Raw genomic sequence first — 21,537 nt, 5'->3', positions numbered from 1 at the left:
TGCTTGATCAAAAGAATATATTTTCAAATGCTTCTTGGCAGTTGGAATTGGACACATTACAATGTTATAGTCTAAGATGTATGCACAAAACTTCCAGGTAACTCCCAATAATTTTTTGGTTCTGGTCCTTTCACTTGCTAGGCAGACTTTACCACTGAGTTTCACCCCCTAACCCCGGGAAGAACTTTTAGAGGTAGATACTTCATCTGGAAGGGTGTTGCATTTTTTTCCTTCTCCAAAAACACTGCTTTGTGGTGCTTTAAATGTGTATGGAATGGGTCATAAACAAATAGCCATGTCGGATTCTGATGGTAGAAACAATGGATGGGGACAGTGTGATGACATTGAGTCATCATGTCATCCTCCTTCTAAACATTTTTTACTTAAGTAATAAGGGAACATCTATCTTATGTAACCCACCACTATTTCAGTTTTTATGCTACCTCTAGTGGAATCTATTTAACAGTAATACACAGTTAAAATGCACAAATCTTAGGTAAACAGTATGATATAACTGATCTTTTTGACATTTGTGTTTCTTGATTTCTAATTTATCTAAAAGTATTGTATAGTGTTTTACATTCATTATCTTTTTAATCTTTTCCAAAATCCTAAGGGAGCCAGCATATTATTTCCATTTTTACATATGAGGAAATTGGAGATTTAGGAAAATGAAGTAACTTACTCATGATTCTGAGTAAATTTGAAATATAAATCTAAGTTTACCTAAATTTAATTCCTCAGTTCTTAACCAGTATGCTCTATTGGCAGGCATTAACTGGGTGCATTGTTTTCCAAAGAAGTAAACTTAATTATTAGTTCTAAACTCCATGAATTAAATTCCTATGTGAAAATAAAACTTTTAGCCCATAGTTTGTATTTATTTCTATACAAGTTCTGTAGATAAATAAAACCAAGGTTCTTGGAGAATTCCTGTTCTAAGTAAGCTGGGTCATATACCACAATTGATCTGAATCAGTCTGATAGTATTAGTGGTGTTCTTAGCATGTCACATTCGTTATTGCAGAAATGGTTGCACTGAAAAAGAGTAGTTACTCTCTGGTTGCATTTCTTGAATTTTTTTATGCTTTTTTCTTCAGTCTTTCTTTATCAACTGTAATGTATTTATATTTGTTTTGTTTGGAAAGTTGAAAATTGCTTTATTACATACATTTGTATAAGTCCCTTATTAAAATTAAATATATTCATTTTGGTAAATCATATTTTGAAAGCAGTTGCTATTCTAGTACTAGTTGTAATCAAAACCTAATTTTAGAAAACTACAGGCAATATTGTGGAGGAGTTTTCTTCACTAAATAATTCAGAGATCTGGAAATTCAGTAGAAAAATTATGATGGGCTCCAGTTATTTTCTGTTAAGATTAACAATGTCTTTGACATTCCTCTTTAAAATTAAGCTGAAAAAAAAAACTATGCATGTGTCATAAATGACTGTTTGGAAAGAATGACCCACCAGAGCTGAAACAATTTTTCAGCATTTGTTATAGTACTATTCTTGTAGAAATTATAACTTTTTGTTGATTCAACTGCTATGTGCATGTGAATCCATATTTATGTGAATGTGTTAGTTTTCTATTGTTGCTTGAACAAATCACAAAGTTAGTTTCTTAAAACAATTAAAATGTATAATCTTACAGTTTTTTATACAAGAAATCTGTATGAGTCTTACTGAGCTAAAATACCAAATCAATAGTGATGTTTTGCATTTCAGTGACTCTAGAGTAGAACCCGTTTGTCTTTCCAGATTCTAGGCGCTACCTATATTACTTGTCTCATGACTGTTTCATCCATCTTCAAAGCCAGAAACATTGCTACTCTGGTCATTCTTTACTGGTTACATCTCCCTCTGACTGTAGCCAGGGAAGAGCCTGTCTTATCTAAATAATACAGAATGATCATCCCATCACAAGATCTTAAATTTAAACAGATTTGCAAATAATTTTTTGCCATGTAAGGTAACACATTTACAGATTTTGGGACATCTTTGAGTAGCCATTATTCTATCACAGGTTGATGACTTGGAAGAAAATTCTCCATCTTAACAGTACCACCCACCTGTGGTCAAAGGAGGGCATATGAAAGTCTTTAGAGCAGAAGTTTAGGCCTCATTGATTTGATGCTTGAACTTAAGACAAGGTAATTAACAAAGTTCTTAAACTCATGCACAAGAGCACTGAATTGATAAAGATCATGAACTGTTTTATGGTTCTGGGACTCAAATCCAGGTCTCATGCATGCTAGACAACTCTACCACTGGGTATACCCCCATCCCATCCATGAATCTCTACTGGAATTCAATTCAAATTATAAAATGGAAAACACGAACAAAAGAATCCAAATTTGATAAGGGTCTTACATCTAGAATATATAAAGGACACATAATTGAATTATATAATAATTCAACTTACAAAACAGGCAAACATCTGAATAGACATTTTTCCAAGGAACATGATCAATGGCTGATAAACACATGAAAAGATGCTCAATATCATTAGTCATTAGGGAAATACAAAATTACAGTGAGACACCATTTCATAACCACTGGGGTAGCTACAATAAAAAAGTCAGATAATAACAAGCACTGGGAAGATGTAGGAATATTGGAATCCTGATACACTGCTGAGGATGTAAAATGTTTCATTTAGGGAAAAAATCAAACATAGACATATCCTATGACCCAGAAATTTCATGACTAGCAAAACAAAATTATAGGTTCACCCCAAAACTGGTATAAGAATGTTCATAACAGCCTTGTTCAGAATAGCCAAAAGGTGTAAACAACTCAAATGTCCTTTGGTGCATGAATAGATCATCAAAATGTGATCTATCTACACAACAGAGTATTATTCAGTCATAAAAAGAAGTGCTGCTACATGCTAAAACTTGAATAAAATCTTGAAAGCATTATTCTGTGAAAGGAATTAGTCACAGAAGTCTGTATATCTTATTTTCTTCATGTGAAAGTTTAAGATAGGAAACTATAAAAAGTAGATTAATAAACGCTTGGGGTTGAAACTAGGAAAATGGGACAATAGTGGGATTACAGTTAAAGGACACAGGGTTTCTTCTTAAAGTGATGGAAATACTCTAAAATTGACTGATTATGAATGCACAACAACACAAATATATTAAAAGTCAATCAGATGCTTTTGAATTTTTGGTATGTGAGTTATATCTCAAAGCTGTTTTTAAAAGAATAAGACAGAAAATGTTATGGTATTTTTTTTTAAAGAATCCCAAAGTGTGGCAGGGCCAACCTTGAGATTTGCCTATTTAGAAAATTATTTTCCATCAACTTGAAAATTGTAAAAATTCAGTTCTGAAGCTTAGGTGTTGGGAAGAAGTTATTTATTCTTTAATAAAGCATTAGTTAGGGTCTTGGATGTGTTTTTGTGGTAAAGGTCTTGCTTACCATGCAAGAAGCCCTGGGGATTAACTATATTCTTTAGAACCCCACTGATTGTAATTTTGCATTTTACATTCATTTATATTTCTACAATGAGTACCATGAAACATATGTGCTGTCACTTTGGAAACATTTTGCTTGTACATGTATGTTCTTCTCAGTTTAAATCTATATTATAACATTTAATCTTTAACAATAGCAACTGTCAGTAATATCACTGATAATTTGCTCTTTGTACTCCTTCCCGTGAAACACCACAGAGTTCTTTCTGTACATACAAAAGCCACTTGAAAATAGAACTCAAGTGTTTTATATCACGTAGCCTATTTCTACAGTTTTGAGAATTTGGTCTCCAGTTCCACCAAAAAATGTAAGACTCAGTGAACGCATGGTGGCGCTATAGGCCAAGAAGATTGAAAACAACAATTGCTTCTGCAACTCCAGTTTGCCAGCCAGTTTCCTGCCGCCTGGAAGCAAAAGAAAAGCTTTCTCCGCCAGAGCAAAAACGAGTGTGATATTTTTAGACACTCCATTTAGCCTCCTGATTCTGGCGTTCTGGACTGCAGGACAGCTCTACCAAGACCCTGGGTACACGTGAATCTCCTGAACCAAAATTTCCAGGAAAGAGCAATGGAGATTGAATGGCTGCAAAATCGGAGACAAAGGCAAGTCTTACTTTTCTTTGTTTTGCTGAGCTTGTCTGGGGCAGGCGCTGAGTTGGGACCATATTTGGTAGTGGAAGAAACGGAGAGGGGTTCCTTAGTGGCAAATCTAGTGAAAGACCTGGGGCTGCAGTTGACAGAGATGTCCACCCGCAGGGCCCGGATCATTTCCCAAGGAGACAAAGAGCATTTGCAGCTCAAAGTTCAAACGGGGGATTTGCTCATAAATAACAAATTAGATCGAGAGGAGCTATGTGGGCCCACTGAGCCTTGCATACTAAATTTCCAAGTGTTAATAGAAAAACCCTTAAAGATATTTGAGGCTGAACTAAGGGTGAAAGACGTAAATGATCATTCTCCTGTGTTCCCTGAAAAAGAAATACTTCTTAAAATACCGGAAAACAGTCCCCTAGGAAATGTGTTCCCTCTGAATAATGCTCAGGACTTGGACGTAGGAAGCAATAATGTTCAGAACTATAAAATCAGCCCCAACTCCCATTTCCGCGTTGTTACCCACGAGCGCAGCAATGGCAAGAAATACCCTCAACTGGTTTTGGAAAAAGAGCTGGATCGGGAGGAACAGCCTGAATTAAGATTAACCCTGACAGCTCTGGATGGCGGCTCTCCACCGCTGTCTGGAACAGCAGAGGTCCTTATTGAAGTGATGGACACCAACGATAATGCCCCTGAGTTTCAGCAGTCAATCTACAAGGTGCAAATTCCTGAGAACAGCCCGGTAAGCTCTCTGGTAGTCACTGTCTCCGCCAGCGATTTAGACAGCGGGATCAATGGGAAAATAACATATACACTCTTTCAGCCTTCAGAAGATATTAGCGAAACTTTGGGGCTAAATCCTATGACAGGAGAAATTAGACTTAGAAAACAAGTAGATTTTGAAAGAGTCCTGTTTTATGAAGTGGACATCAAGGCTACAGACGGAGGAGGTCTTTCAGGAGAATGCACTCTTCTCCTGCAGGTGTTGGATGTAAATGATAACCACCCTGAAGTGGCCATGTCTGCACTCAACAGTCCCATTCCTGAGAACTCCCCGGAGATGGTAGTTGCTGTTTTCAGAGTTTCAGATCCTGACTCTGGGAACAACGGAAGGACGATTTCCTCCATTCCGGAAGACCTGCCCTTTCTTCTAAAACCTTCAGGCAAGAACTTTTACACCTTGGAAACAAAGAGAGCACTAGACAGAGAAGAAAGAGCCGAATACAACATGACCATTACTGTCACAGATATGGGGACACCCATGTTAAAAACTCAGCTTAACATAACAGTGCAGGTATCAGACGTCAACGACAACGCCCCTGCCTTCTCGCAGACGTCCTACACGCTGTCGGTGCGCGAGAACAACAGCCCCGCCCTGCACATAGGCGGCGTCAGCGCCACAGACAGAGACTCAGGCAGCAACGCCCAGCTGACCTACTCGCTGCTGCCGCCCCACGACCCGCACCTGCCCCTCGCCTCGCTGGTCTCCATCAACGCCGACAACGGCCAGCTGTTCGCGCTGAGGGCGCTGGACTTCGAGGCCCTGCAGGCGTTCGAGTTCCGCGTGGGCGCCACAGACCGAGGCTCGCCCCCGCTGAGCAGCCAGGCGCTGGTGCGCGTCGTGGTGCTGGACGACAACGACAACTCGCCCTTCGTGCTCTACCCGCTGCAGAACGCCTCTGCGCCCTGCACCGAGCTGGTGCCCAGGGCGGCAGAGCCGGGCTACCTGGTCACCAAGGTGGTGGCGGTGGACGGAGACTCGGGCCAGAACGCCTGGCTGTCGTTCCAGCTGCTCAAGGCCACGGAGCCCGGGCTGTTTGGCGTGTGGGCGCACAATGGCGAGGTGCGCACCGCCAGGCTGCTGAGCGAGCGCGACGCGGCCAGGCACAGGCTGGTGGTGCTGGTCAAGGACAATGGCGAGCCGCCGCTGTCTGCCAGCGTCACGCTGCACGTGCTGCTGGTGGATGGCTTCTCGCAGCCCTACCTGCCGCTGCCGGAAGTGGCGCCCGAGCGCCCGCAGGCCGACTCGCTGACAGTCTACTTGGTCATCGCCCTGGCCTCGGTGTCGTCGCTCTTCCTCTTTTCCGTGCTGGTGTTCGTGGCGGTGAGGCTGTGCAGGAGGAGCAGGGCGGCGTCTCTGAGTGTGTGCTCCGTGCCTGAGGGCCACTTTCCTGGCCACCTGGTAGATGTCAGTGGCACTGGCACCCTGTCCCAGAGCTACCAGCATGAGGTGTCTCTGAAGGAAAGTTCTGTGACCAGCGAGTTTAAGTTCTTGAAACCCATTATACCAATCCTCCCACCCGAGTGCCATGGGAAAGAAATAGAAGAAAATTCTATCTGTCACAATACTTTTGGATTTAATTATTAATAGAATCCATTTAATAAAGGCATTTACCCACCCGCTCCCTGTGCTGGTGTTTGAAACAGGGCTTCAAAAGCTAGACAAGCACTCTACACTGCCCTTCAAGCCCAGATCTTTAGTTTTTGAGATGGATCCTGTCTGAATTGTTCTGGTTGTACCGAAACTTCAACCTGTATCAGCCTGCTTCAGCCTTTGAAGTAGCTGAGATTACAAGTATATGCCAACATGTCAGGCTGTCATAAATGTTTTAATACTGTTTGGTTGGTTTCAATTGTTTATGCCATTACCATGAATAATTAAGAACTATTTAATTTTCAGTTTAATTCATTATTAGTTAACTACATAGCTTTTCCTTTATGTGTACTCAATTGTTTCTCATAGACTCTTAATGAGCCAGTCTTTAAAGCTGACGTCATTTAAAACTTTTCCTACATATTTTTTATTGGCTTTATTATCTCCACATATTTCATGTTGGTTCTCCTTTTTCTAGACTTCTGCAATTATTAAAACATTCTACTGCATGGGATATGCATATATACTATTTGATATTCTATTTTCCTTTCTAAATTGGTATTCTTTTGCTCTGTCATCCTTTCATTATTACAGATTTCTTAAACTATATTACTTTTTTAAGTTTTTTCCCTGTTGATGTATCTGCATTTAAGATATTTCTGTTGTAAGTGGTATGATATTGAATCAGCCTAACCTGAAAATAAGAAAAGTCATTGTAAGATATTGAGTGTTTGTGAATGTGCTTAAGTTTGAAGACAAAGGCAAACTTCAGGCATTCTACAGAATCACATGGAAATTATTTAATAATTTATTACTTTTAATTGTGTATGAAAAAATCAGAGGTTCCTGTTAAGTTTTATTGGCTAGCCATCTAGTTCCATTCAGCTGAAAAAAAAATTAGTTTATATAATGTGGCTTTTATATTTAGCAGAGTAGTGGGGTTTTGTTGTTTGTTTTTGTTTCTTGGCATTATGTAGCCTTTTCTGTGTGCAACATTCCTTTCACTGGACTTAATTTATATCACTTGCTTGTTATGGGAAACCATAATATCTAGAAGATTATCTTTCTAGGTATTAGTCCTTCAAATAAAATTCTCTGTGAGCAAATGGCCTAATGTTATTTTTACTTTCCATAATGTCAGGTGTTAGTTATGTTCTTTGCCTCCCTTTATTTGATACACATAAATTAAGTCTCATTGAATTTCAATTAAAAGGAACCTTGAAATAAAGGTCAGACCATTATTTAATTCTGCAAGTTATTTAAAATTTTATAGAACAACAACAAATACAAAGCAGGGAGAAGAGAAATTGCAAAACATGTGTGAGTAAATGAAAGAAAACAATTTTCAAACGGTAAGGGGGTAAGGTGAAAGGCACTAAATATTGTTTTAGGTCCTATTTGCTACAGTTGATCTATGTTTGCTTTATTACCAGAATTAGTGAGTGAATCATTTGCCAACCAAAGAGCTAGTATTGGATAAAGCTCTTGATTGGGAAAGACAGCAGGAGCTCAGTTTAACATTCACAGCACTGGATGGTGGATCTACACCTCAGTCTAGGACCACCACTGTATGCATCCTTGTCCTGGGTGTCAATGACAATTTTCCCAGCGACTTATTTACCAACCAGAGATAACTAAGATGTATTTCCTGTCCTCAAGTAGATGACATATTGAAGAAGGGACAGGCTGGCATAAAACAAGAGCAATACTATTAATAAGGTAATCATAGTTATAGTTATGTGCATGAGTCTTTATGGGAACACAGAAGAGGGAAAGCCTAAATGCTTGGTTCTGATTATAGAGTGATGACTCTGTTTAGGCACTGTAATGAGATTTCAAAGGGGTTTTTGAAGAATATGTGAAACAGGTTTCTTTGCCAGTTTTTGTGTTCCTATGCCCAATGGTTCTAGAAAAATAAAATAGTTAATTTGGTGGTTCCATAAGGCACCCAAATTTTTCCATTTGGTTGCATAGGAGTTGTGTCAGAATTGAAAGAACTAGTACAGGTGCTAAACCTATCAGTGAAGTGAACAAAGTTACTGCCATAAACCTTTTTGTTTCCCACTTTTTAAAAACTTTCCCATGGAGTAATGAAGAATAAACAATGTGAATGGATCTCAATATCAACATATTTCATAAATCAATAGAAAATAAAAATTCAAAAAAGTCAATAAATGAAAACTTATAAATAATACGCCAAAAAATGTTAAAATTTTAGTGTTTTGGAAGCCACGCGGTGGCGCTGCAGGCTAAAGAGACGGGAAATTTTGAACTGAGGTTTCTACCGAGGTCACTAACAAAAAAGGAAGATCCCGGACAGATGAGCTGGGAAGAAAAGCTGTAGCTTCCCAAGACTGGGAAAGGAAAAAAGAAATCTTAGCTCCCTGCTAGTACGCAGTGTAGCTCTGAGGCTTGCAACTGCTGTTTATGCTGGGAGCTCTACTTATTAATGGTATTGATGAAAGGAGAGGTTATGGAGACCAGAAGGTTGTGCTTCCCAAGACAAAGGCAAGTCCTATTTCTCTTTCTGTTTTGGGGAGTGTCCTTAGCTAATGGGTTTCGACATTATTCTGTGACAGAGGAAACAGAAAGAGGATCCTTTGTGGTCAATCTGGCAAAGGAGCTGGGACTAGGGGTGGAGGAGCTGGCTATCAGGAGAACTAGGTTGGTTTCTGATGATAACAAACAACACTTGCTTCTGGATTCACAAACTGGAGATGTACTCACAAATGAGAAACTGGACCGGGAGAAGCTGTGTGGCCCCACAGAGCCCTGTATGCTGTATTTCCAAATTTTAATGGATAACCCCTTTCAGATTTACCGGGCTGAGCTGAAAGTCAGAGATATAAATGATCACTCACCAGTGTTTCCGGACAAAGAAATGGTCTTAAAAATACAAGAAAATATGGCAGAAGGGGCAACATTTAGACTAGAAAGAGCACAGGATTTAGATGGAGGACTTAATGGTATCCAAAACTACACAATTGAACCCAACTCTTTTTTTCATATTACAATTAGTGACAGTGATGAAGGCACAATATATCCAGAGCTAGTGTTGGACAAAGCTCTTGACTGGGAAAGGCAGCAGGAGCTCAGTTTAACACTCACAGCACTAGATGGTGGATCACCACCCAGGTCTGGGACCACCACTGTACGCATCCTTGTCCTGGATGTCAATGACAATGCCCCGAAATTTTCCAAGTCGATTTATGAGACTCAGGCTCCAGAAAATAGCCCCATAGGGTCTCTTATTGTTAAAGTCTCTGCAGAAGATGTAGACTCAGGGGTCAATGCAGAAGTATCCTATTCATTTTTTGATGCTGCTGAAGATATTAAAACAATCTTTCAAATCAATCCTTTTTCAGGGGAAATCATTCTCAGAGCATTGCTTGACTATGAACTAGTAAAGTCTCACAAAATAAACATACAGGCAATTGATGGTGGGGGCCTTTCTGCAAGATGTGTGGTTTGGGTCCAGGTATTAGACACCAATGACAATCCCCCTGAACTGATCATATCATCACTTTCCAACTACGTTGATGAGAACTCTCCTGAAACAGTACTGGCAGTTTTTAGGGTTAAAGACAGAGACTCTGGAGAAAACGGAAAGACCATTTGTTACATACAGGATAATCTGCCTTTCCGTCTGACACCCTCTGTGGAAAATTTTTACATCCTAATGACAGAAGAAGCACTAGACAGAGAGAGCAGAGCTCAGTACAATATCACCATCACAGTCACAGACTTGGGGACTCCCAGGCTGAAAACCGAGCACAGCATAACCGTCCTGGTCTCCGACGTCAACGACAACGCCCCTGCCTTCTCGCAGACGTCCTACACGCTGTCGGTGCGCGAGAACAACAGCCCCGCCCTGCACATAGGCGGCGTCAGCGCCACAGACAGAGACTCAGGCAGCAACGCCCAGCTGACCTACTCGCTGCTGCCGCCCCACGACCCGCACCTGCCCCTCGCCTCGCTGGTCTCCATCAACGCCGACAACGGCCAGCTGTTCGCACTGAGGGCGCTGGACTTCGAGGCCCTGCAGGCGTTCGAGTTCCGCGTGGGCGCCACAGACCGAGGCTCGCCCGCGCTGAGCAGCCAGGCGCTGGTGCGCGTCGTGGTGCTGGACGACAACGACAACTCGCCCTTCGTGCTCTACCCGCTGCAGAACGCCTCTGCGCCCTGCACCGAGCTGGTGCCCAGGGCGGCAGAGCCGGGCTACCTGGTCACCAAGGTGGTGGCGGTGGACGGAGACTCGGGCCAGAACGCCTGGCTGTCGTTCCAGCTGCTCAAGGCCACGGAGCCCGGGCTGTTTGGCGTGTGGGCGCACAATGGTGAGGTGCGCACCGCCAGGCTGCTGAGCGAGCGCGACGCGGCCAGGCACAGGCTGGTGGTGCTGGTCAAGGACAATGGCGAGCCGCCGCTGTCTGCCAGCGTCACGCTGCACGTGCTGCTGGTGGATGGCTTCTCGCAGCCCTACCTGCCGCTGCCGGAAGTGGTGCCTGAGCTCGGGCAGGCCGACTCGCTGACAGTCTACTTGGTCATCGCCCTGGCCTCGGTGTCGTCGCTCTTCCTCTTTTCCGTGCTGGTGTTTGTGGCGGTGAGGCTGTGCAGGAGGAGCAGGGCGGCGCCGCTGGGTGTGTGCTCTGTGCCTGAGGGCCACTTTCCTGGCCACCTGGTGGATGTCAGTGGCACTGGCACCCTGTCCCAGAGCTGCCAGTATGAAGTGTGTCTGACGGGAGGTTCTTCTGGGACAAGCGAATTCAAGTTCTTGAAACCAATTTATCCGAATATCCACTTCCATGGTCCTGGGAGGGATAGTGAAGAAAATCCTATCTTTTGAAACAGCTATAAATTTAGTTTTCAGCATCACTTCTGTTTATATTGTGATGTCCTTTTGAAATATTATAAACCCTAATAAGTTTAGTTTTCTGCTAGTTGTAATGCAATATAACCAACTGATTTTCAACTTTCAGGTACTATACATCTAGCTTTTTACAATGTTTTTCAATCTCTTTTTGCATTAACATCTAGTGTAATTTGAATTCATATCCACTTGTGAATAATACCTTTAAGATTTTAATCCTTTACAATTGCACACATATTTATATTGCCATTTCTCTCTCTAGAGCATTGAGCTTTTGGTTTTTCTTCTGTTTGTTTGGTGCTGGCTATTGAACCTAGCACTTTGTAATCCTAAGCACTGCATTTCTGAGTTACACCCAATTCCCTCACCTGGTATATTTTAGGGCCTGCACCCCTCATAATACTAACTACCCATCTGCTGTTTTTCTTTCACGTAAGAAGTCATATCTGCACTTCCAACCTAATTCTAATGTTGTATTTATTTATCTTAAAAATCATGCCTACTTCTAAATCACAGCATTTGGAAAGAAATAATTATTTTCTGTGTTCATGGCAAAATGAAACATCTTTTTGGGATTGATATGGGACTGCCACAATCGTCTATTATTTTATTTCCTTTACATATACTATTCTAACTCAGTCAATATTTTCTTATGTTCACTTTTGCTGATACATAAAACATCATGTCTAATAATTCAAATAAAATGTAATAACCTGAATGATAATAAATACAAATCTTAAAAACATTTGAAAATTTGTGTGTATTTCGTGAAATATCAGAAAGATATTAACTTTTCAGTTTAAAATTTTGTAAATTAATATTTTCAAGTTTAAAAACAAGATAATGAAATGTTACAAAGAAAAGTAATTTCTTCCATTTCCAGACAACTTCTACACAGTGGCTTCTTCTAAAACTGATTTCAATATTTCTAAATAGTAGGTTTAAAATGCCTTATCTTAATATTGTTTATATTTTAATCATTTTTTGCTAGAATAAATGAAGGATTTAACTTTCTTACATCCCAACAATAAATACAATACTGCACATTCCCTTTCTCTTATTCTCCTAATAGAATTGTCACATATTTTTATAAGTTAAACTAGTAGTTAGTGTCCATATTGTTAGTGTGGTATTTCCTTTCTTGAAAATCTTCCTAGAACACTTGCACTTCCATTATTTTCCATTAACTGCAATTGATTTTCCACAGTATCCTTCACTTGAATAGCTAGTCTTCTTAAAATATTCAAATATATCAGATATCTATCAATTATGTTTATTTCCTGGAGATATTTTACCTATATTTCTGCTTCATTTATACTATCTGATATATAAGCTATCATCCTAAGTCTTTTACCCCTTTAATATTTTCCTGTTTTGGTCCCCTGTTATAAGATTCTTAATTTACTCTCTTTTGGCTAAGATGCATCTCTTAATACCTTCATTAAAATAGATGCAGAAGAGGTTAAATAATTATTTAAGACCTTGAATTGTGAAGTCATCCTTTTTTTCAGTTGATTGATAGTTTCAGTGGGTATAAAATTCTAGGTTGAAAATAATTTTCCCTTAGATTTCAAAAGCAGTGTTCCCTCTATTGGTTACATAAAATTGTTCAGAAGACTAATTCCATTCTGATTTCTCTTTTTATAAGAGCTCTTTCTTTCTTTCTGATAGTATTAGAAAACTTTCCCCTTATATTCTGAAAATAATTTAGTACAGGCTTTATTTATTAATATGGTTATAGGGTGTACTCTGTTAATGTTTACACATTCAGTTTCAGATCTGAGAAACTTTTTGTTACATTTAACTATGATTTCTCCCCTGAGTTATCTACATTATCACTTTAACTAGAATCTCATTAAAATATTAGACTTCCTTGACTGATTAAGTAAAACCCTCGACTTGTTTTCCTTTCATATTTCCTATCTTATTTGTCTCTGACCCTACATTTTTTTTCCTGACCCTACATTTTAATGTAATGGTTCAATCTTTTTAAAGTTTTTCTTTTTGTCTGACAAATATTTTTAAAAGCTCTTGCTAGTTCTCTGAGGGGTTTTCATAGTTTTTTGTTTGTTTGTTTTTGTTACCAGGGATTGAACTCAGGGGCACTAAACAACTGAGCCACATCCCCAGCCCTAATTTGTATTTTATTTAGAGACGGGGTCTCAAGGAGTTGTTTAGTGCCTCCCTTTGGCTGAGTCTGGCTTTGAACAGTCTATCTTCCTGCCTCAACCTCCTGAGCCACTGGTATTACAGGTGTGTGCCCAGCTTTTCATAGTTATTTTGTTATAAATTTATTCATGCAATTTCTTCTCTCATCTATAATTAATCTAACCCCTAAAATACATTATTCAAAAAGTGCATTATGTAATATTGTTATTATATATCCATTTAATAATAATAATGAATCAGGCAACATAATAATTTGAGCTGATAAAGACACTTAAGTCTGAATCTGTTCTTTATCTTACAGCAGGAATGTATACTTTGCAACATTGCTATTAAGTTTAAATGTGTAGGACTGGGAATATAATTCTATGGTAGAGCACTTTCCTATCATGCTAGAAATTCTAGGTTCAATCCCCACTATTGCAGAAAAAAACAAATGAACAAAAAACTGAAAAACACCACAAAAAATTAAGTAGGGAAACGTAGGAAGCACTTAGAACAATGGGCAGCATGAAGCATGTTCTAATTTCTAAAAACTGAGTTTTATTAGATTTTAATTCTCTGGGGATATTAATCAGACAATCTCTTATTATATTTCCTTAAGTTCTGGTGGTGGAACCCAGGACTTTGTGCATGCTAGATAGGTGCTCTACATTGAGCTACATCCCTAGCCAGCTAATTAGACATTTTCAAAGGCATTTTTATCTCTCTCTCTTTTTAAGTATTTCTCTTTTTTAACTTTGTTTTTTTGGAGGGGTACTGGAAATTTAACCCAGGGCACTTTATCACTGAGCTACATCCTCAGCCCTTTTTAAAAATTTGAGAGAGGATCTTGCTAAGTTTCTGAGGGTCTCATTAAGTTGCTGAGGCTGGCCTCGACCTTGTGATCCTCCTGTCTCAGCCTTCTGAGTCACTAGAATTATAGGTATGAGCCTATGTGTGGTGTTTTTGCCTTTCTACTTCATGCTATAGGCATTTCCTCAAATGTGTTATGGTACTTAGCTCTCCTCTTGTATATAAGGACACTATATTAAAATGCTGGCAATCAACACTTTGTAAGTGAATAAATCCTGTTGAGGGAAAGGCATCACTCTAACCATGCAAGGATAGGGTTGTTACCTTGGGAGACCCAGAAGTATCAGTATGTGTAAGTATTTGGGATTTTCATATTCTCGAGTTAGAAATTTAGAATATCCACTGTGTGGGAGTCAGGGTTACCTTGTATCCTATAACCTCGGAGCATTGCCTAGGAAGCTACTAGAAGTCTCATCGTCCAAAAGGAAAAGTTTTTCTTACTTTTCCTAGTTTTAGTTTCACACCTTACACTTGTGTTTAATTCTGCCTCTGTCTCCAAGACTAGAAAAAGTCTTATTTAATTTCTCCATAGAATAAACTGTCCAGTCTCTGGCCCTGAAATGCTTTCCTGCCTCTGTAGGATGGTAAGAGGAACAGAGAATTCAACTTTCCTATACACACATTTTAAATTAATAACTTTATATAGTTGCTAAGTAACTGTAGTCTTCTTATGCACCTGATTCCTCTAAAATGAGATTGTGTGGGACAATCTCACTATTTTTTTGTATCTTCAATGCAGAAACATTAGCCATTTCTTGGAACATCTGAGTTGATCTGCTCTTCTATCTAATTTCTGTCATAAAAAATGAATGTTCCCTTGTGTATTTTTAGCCTTTTTGGGTTTACTTTTAAATTTTTTTCATGTTAGCAGATATTTTTAAAGGAAGGAAGATAACTGTGAATAGTCAATCAAGCTACTTTTCATTTTGCAAACTTTTGTATCTATTTTCCAACCATGCATAGAGCTTACATTTTATAGAATATAATTTGAATTATATGTTTTTAAAATGCCATGTGTTTAGGACTTTTCTTCATCAATTCTTAGTATAATTTTGAGACTTCCTAATAGTTGATACTACTAATAAACTTCTAGCACCTATTCCAAATAATCACCTTCCTTAAGTAGCAACCATGCACTTTGACTAGAACTGAAACTACCTCAAACTTAGAGGTGGTTCCCAACAGGGTTAAGCAAAGTAAGTTCAAACATAGATCTTCAAATGCCAAAACTAAAAGTTTCATCTATAATGCTATCTATACCTCTTGAAACAATGACTGCTTCAGTAGAAGAAATACTTGATCTAATCAGAGTAAAGGTTAAGTTTTTGTTTTGCTTGGAAGAATGAATCTCTCCCACTTTCTCTGCCTGGGATGAAAAAGAAATTAGTTATCCATGGTTGTTGTGGGGATAAATCTTGGGAACCTGAAGGAAGTCAGTTTCAGGAGTAAGAGTCTGCTTTAAATGACACTACCATGTTTTCATTTGTATAGTTAATAAATTCTGTAAAATATGAAAATGTGGATCTAAATTGTGGGTTTATATCATGTGTTTTATCCCAATATCTTACTTCATTTCACAATTCATTCTATTAAGAAAATATAATCTACAGAAATATTCTCTTGTACTATAGCAACTATATAAATAGGTACCATTTCATTGTTAATCCAATTTCATACTCCCTGAGAACACTTAAATTACCGATGGATACTGTCTCTTTCCTTTAGTACTTAGGAAGACCAAATAGTGATGGAATTTTGTTCAGTTCAACAGTCAGTTATATTACCCTCCTAGTTTCAGGTTTATAACCTTCTCAAAAAGATTACAAACTCCTGAGGATCAGGAACCATATCTTCTATTTCTGTTTTCCAAAATACTGAGTGCATTAGGTTGTGTGGACAGTGGGATACCTGATAAATATTTTAAAACAAATAATAATAACATTAGAAATTATAAAGTACATAAAACAATTATGAAAGACTATATTTGTATTCAAACAACAAATAAACATTTGTTTCCATGGGACATTCATGAGAATTTAATTTAGGTAGCTTTCATCAAACTGTGAAAATCTGTGGTGACGCATGGTGGCGCTGCAGGATAATATCTACGGGGGGAACATATATTCCACTGGATGACATTGTGGACACTTAATCAGTGCACACAGAGAACAGAGAAGACAGAACGAGCTATCAAGGGGTGACCTAGAAACCATCAACGGGGTTAAAATCTTATTCTTCCAAAGTGGACAAATTCAGAAGCACATTTCCCAGAACAGCAAAGTGGAGCTGAATCAATTCTGCAGGAAGCTTTCCGGGCAAGAGCTATGGAGAATGGAGGGGACCGTACTCTGCAGTCACGGCAAGTCCTGCTTCTCTTTGTTTTGTTGGGAATATCTCAGGCATACTCTGAGCCTGGGAGCTTTACAGTGGCAGAGGAAATGCAGAGTGGAAGTTTTGTAGGCAATTTGGCAAAAAACCTAGGACTAGAGTTGAGTGACCTGTCCACCCGAGGAGCTCAGGTTGTCTCTAATGAAAACAAACAATCTTTACAGCTGGACGTAAATACTGGAAATTTGCTTTTAAGCCAAACATTAGACCGGGAGGAGCTCTGTGGCTTCACCGAGCCCTGTGTGCTGCATTTCCAGGTATTAATGAAAAATCCTTTGGAGTTTTTACGGATTGAGCTTCAAGTCAGGGATGTAAATGACCACTCTCCAATCTTCTTGGAAAAAGAAATGCTCCTAGAAATCCCAGAAAATAGTCCTGTTGGTGCTGTGTTCTTACTAGAAAGTGCAAAGGATTTAGATGTAGGAATGAATGCTGTAAAAAGCTACACAATAAACCCCAACTCTCACTTCCACATTAAAATAAGAGTCAACCCAGACAATAAGAAATACCCAGAGTTGGTTCTGGACAAGGCGCTGGATTATGAAGAGCAGCCAGAACTCAGTTTTATCCTCACTGCTCTGGATGGTGGTTCTCCACCCAGATCTGGGACTGCCTTAGTTCGGGTGGTAGTTGTAGACACTAATGACAACTCCCCTGAGTTTGAGCAGCCATTTTATGAAGTTAAGATTCCAGAGAATAGCATCCTTGGCTCACTGGTAATTACTGTCAAAGCATGGGATTTAGACTCAGGAATAAATGGGGAAATAGCATATACCTTTTCCCATGCCTCAGAAGATATTCAAAAGACATTTAAAATAAATCAAAAGTCTGGAGAAATTAGTTTAACAGCATCTTTGGATTTTGAAACAGTTGAATCATACTCAATAATCATTCAAGCCACAGATGGGGGAGGGCTTTTTGGAAAGTCTACAGTCAGAATTCAGGTGATGGATGTGAATGACAATGTTCCTGAAATTGCTGTGTCATCAATTACCAGTCCAATCCCAGAAAATTCGCCAGAGACTGCAGTCATGGTTTTCAGTATCCGAGATAGAGACTCTGGAGACAATGGAAGAATGATTTGTTCTATCCCAGAAGACCTCCCATTCGTACTGAAATCTTCATTTGAGAATTACTATACCCTAGAAACGGAGGAAACACTAGACAGAGAGAACAGGGCCCAGTACAACATCACCATCACGGTCACTGATTTTGGCACACCAAGGCTGAAAACCGAGCACAGCATACTAATTCTCGTCTCCGACGTCAACGACAACGCCCCTGCCTTCTCGCAGACGTCCTACACGCTGTCGGTGCGCGAGAACAACAGCCCCGCCCTGCACATAGGCGGCGTCAGCGCCACAGACAGAGACTCAGGCAGCAACGCCCAGCTGACCTACTCGCTGCTGCCGCCCCACGACCCGCACCTGCCCCTCGCCTCGCTGGTCTCCATCAACGCCGACAACGGCCAGCTGTTCGCACTGAGGGCGCTGGACTTCGAGGCCCTGCAGGCGTTCGAGTTCCGCGTGGGCGCCACAGACCGAGGCTCGCCCGCGCTGAGCAGCCAGGCGCTGGTGCGCGTCGTGGTGCTGGACGACAACGACAACTCGCCCTTCGTGCTCTACCCGCTGCAGAACGCCTCTGCGCCCTGCACCGAGCTGGTGCCCAGGGCGGCAGAGCCGGGCTACCTGGTCACCAAGGTGGTGGCGGTGGACGGAGACTCGGGCCAGAACGCCTGGCTGTCGTTCCAGCTGCTCAAGGCCACGGAGCCCGGGCTGTTTGGCGTGTGGGCGCACAATGGCGAGGTGCGCACCGCCAGGCTGCTGAGCGAGCGCGACGCGGCCAGGCACAGGCTGGTGGTGCTGGTCAAGGACAATGGCGAGCCGCCGCTGTCTGCCAGCGTCACGCTGCACGTGCTGCTGGTGGATGGCTTCTCGCAGCCCTACCTGCCGCTGCCGGAAGTGGCGCCCGAGCGCGCGCAGGCCGACTCGCTGACAGTCTACTTGGTCATCGCCCTGGCCTCGGTGTCGTCGCTCTTCCTCTTTTCCGTGCTGGTGTTTGTGGCGGTGAGGCTGTGCAGGCGGCGCAGGGCGGCGCCGCTGAGTGTGTGCTCTGTGCCTGAGGGCCACTTTCCTAGTCACCTGGTAGATGTCAGTGGCACTGGCACCCTGTCCCAGAGCTACCAGTATGAAGTGTGTCTCAGGGGAGGTAATGGAACAAATGAGTTTAAATTTCTAAAGCCAATTATCCCCAGCCTTTCACCCCAGTGTTCCGGGAAAGAAACAGAGGAAGCTCCTCCTTTCCACAGTAGCTTTGGGTTCAATATTCAGTGACTATAATTGATTTTATATATCATATGCATTTTACTTTTTGGCACTTCCTAATGTTTATTTCCCCCACTTTGCATGTACTTTAAGTAGTAGTAATGTTCTTTTTTATTTGATTGTGTTCTCCCACCTTTGCTTTTTTTGTGTTTATGTGAATGTTTATGTAGTCATAATTAGATTTATTAGATTTATTCCCTAACCCAGGAGATCTTAATTTTTAAACCTCTTTACCTAAGACAAAATTACTTTTGGCCCATGTCCTTCACTCCAGATCACTTTGGAAGTAGTTAAAGAATTAGACTGTTTTTGTAGTTTTTCTTTTGGTTTAAAAATGATCTCTAGTCACAAATATGTCTTTTAAATTAAATCCATTTCCATTTTTAGTTAACATTTTTAAATCTTTATTACTATTTAAAATATACTGTAAAATCATTTCATATGATAGAACATTTTAGTCTAAAAATCTAGTTTAAAAAGGCCAGAAGAGGAGGAGATGGGGGTATACCTCAGTGGTACAGCCCTGGGTTTGATTTCCAGCACAGAAAAAAACAAAATCAAATAAGTAGGAGGAAGAGGAAAAGAAGGAAGAAGCCTTATTCATCCTGGAAAGTGATTGTGAAGATTCATTAATATTGTGGCCACTCATATTAGCTTCAAATATGAAGCTATAATTTTCTAGATGTCTTACTAATGTTCCAAAGCCAGAATGCAACCCAATTGAACTCAGGTAACTGAATAATAATTTGTAGATTATAAAGTGGGCTTCTGTGCTAATGTATATAGTTGGGGTTTTTTTTGCCTGTGTTCTCTTTAAGTTTAGTGTACATATACTGAGCACTAAGTTTCAATTTCTTCCCTACCAATAGTAAAATGAGGTTGCATGTGTCATCAACATTCAGGCATATTACAAATAAATGTTTTATAAACAATTCTTCATCTTTTTGTAATGCAACCTGAAATGCCTGTGCTGTTGCATTGTTTTAAACTTTTGGTGTGGTCATGATGCACTAAATTGGCCTACTAAGGGGTAGCAATCCAGAGCTTGATGACTACTTTTCTTGGAGATATAAAAGTGTGATACAGGGCTAGGGATATAGCTCAGTGGTAGAGAGCTTGGTTAGAATATGTGGGGCCCTGAATTCTATTCCCAGCACTGCAAAAAACAATACATGTGTGATACATGTGGGACATAGAGAATTATCAAAAGATAATCTTTGGGTTTAAATGTCATTTTGCTTAAATTTTATTCATTTATTTATTTTTGGTACCAGGGATTGAACCCAGGGGCACTTAACCACTGAACCACACCCCAAGCTTTTTTATTTTTTTTTTATTTTGAGATAGATTCTCACTAAGTTGTTTAGAGTCTCACTAAATTGCTGAGGCTAGACTTTACTTGTGATCCTCCTGCCTCAGTCTCCTAAGCTGCTGGGTGGGTTTCAATTTTAAAAAAATTCAAACCATTGTAGGAGGAAGTTTTGGTTTTGTCTTATGTTAATTTAGGGACCAACTAAACATTCTTGCCTTTAATGATCTTACTACATAACAGAAAAGGGGGGGAAATCCTCCATGTTTTGAAGAGGTTTCTCATGAATTTCATCAGAATTCCGAAGACTGTATGTGGAGTAATGAAAATATAGATGAACAAAATGTAGATTAATAAAGAGAAGAAAAAGAATCTGTGAGGGTGTGTTTGTGTGTGTGTGAGAAAGCAAGCAAGGGAAATAGAAAACAAGTAAGGATGAATCAAGTGATTGCTTATTACCAATAAAAGCCAAATTGCAGGTTTGGAATTAGCCAAATTACTAGAAGAAAAATATTATAGCTTACAGACATGGTCTCCTTGTTCTACATTTCTGAGTCTCTTAGTTAATCTAAAATATAGCCTCTTGGCCCTAGGTCTTCACATACACTTAGTCATTAGTGCCATAACTACATGCTCTACTTTGTACCAGGAAGAAGTGTTTTTTCCATGATATAATCATTTCAGATATCTTCCTGAAAAGAGAATCTTCTATGCTTTTAATCCTCTTATCTTACCATTCTTATCATGTCTTGTCTTTGACTTTTTCAGGACTTCCATTCCAGCATGCTGCTACAACCTATCACCCTCCTCTGGTTTTAAATTCCCTTTCTATCCAGTCAATTCCCTCATTTGCCATTTCTATTCATTCTCATGCCTATATCCTCCATTCTGTTATTAAATTTTTCTTCACAAAAATCATTTGATGAAACTTTACTCTAGATGAATATAATCATCTCCTTCATCCCCTCTTACACCTGGGCCGCTGCACTCTATAAGACAAAATTTATCCATACCATTGCCACTATATAATATCCAAAGTTATTTGGGCTTTTGAGACCAATAAATCCTTTTATAATTTTCCTAATCAGCTTTCTCTTAAAACCTACTTGTCTTACTTTAAACTTTTCACTCTACCACTCATGTACCCTCTTTTACAGATGAGCTTGCCTAAT

The 21,537-nt window shown here is 39.9% G+C and overlaps 2 protein-coding genes across 2 annotated transcripts; both read left to right on the top strand.

Annotated features, from left to right (window-relative positions):
- Window positions 1-71: 71 nt before the first annotated feature.
- On the top strand, window positions 72-12,062 carry LOC306664314 (uncharacterized protein). Its single transcript, XM_079145147.1, has 3 exons — window positions 72-6,447; window positions 8,675-8,733; window positions 8,848-12,062. Exons 1-3 carry the CDS (start codon window positions 4,057-4,059, stop codon window positions 11,297-11,299), a joined length of 4,902 nt encoding a protein of 1,633 aa, XP_079001273.1. The 5' UTR covers window positions 72-4,056; the 3' UTR covers window positions 11,300-12,062.
- A 3,804-nt stretch (window positions 12,063-15,866) lies between these two features.
- LOC306663804 (protocadherin beta-12) lies at window positions 15,867-19,324 on the top strand. The gene has a single exon (XM_079144380.1). It carries the CDS (start codon window positions 16,669-16,671, stop codon window positions 19,063-19,065), a length of 2,397 nt encoding a protein of 798 aa, XP_079000506.1. The 5' UTR covers window positions 15,867-16,668; the 3' UTR covers window positions 19,066-19,324.
- Window positions 19,325-21,537: the final 2,213 nt, after the last annotated feature.

This window comes from Sciurus vulgaris (genome assembly GCF_902686455.1).
Source record: "Sciurus vulgaris genome assembly, chromosome: 6".
Lineage (NCBI taxonomy): Eukaryota > Metazoa > Chordata > Mammalia > Rodentia > Sciuridae > Sciurus > Sciurus vulgaris.
This window is presented reverse-complemented; position numbering and strand designations above follow the sequence as displayed.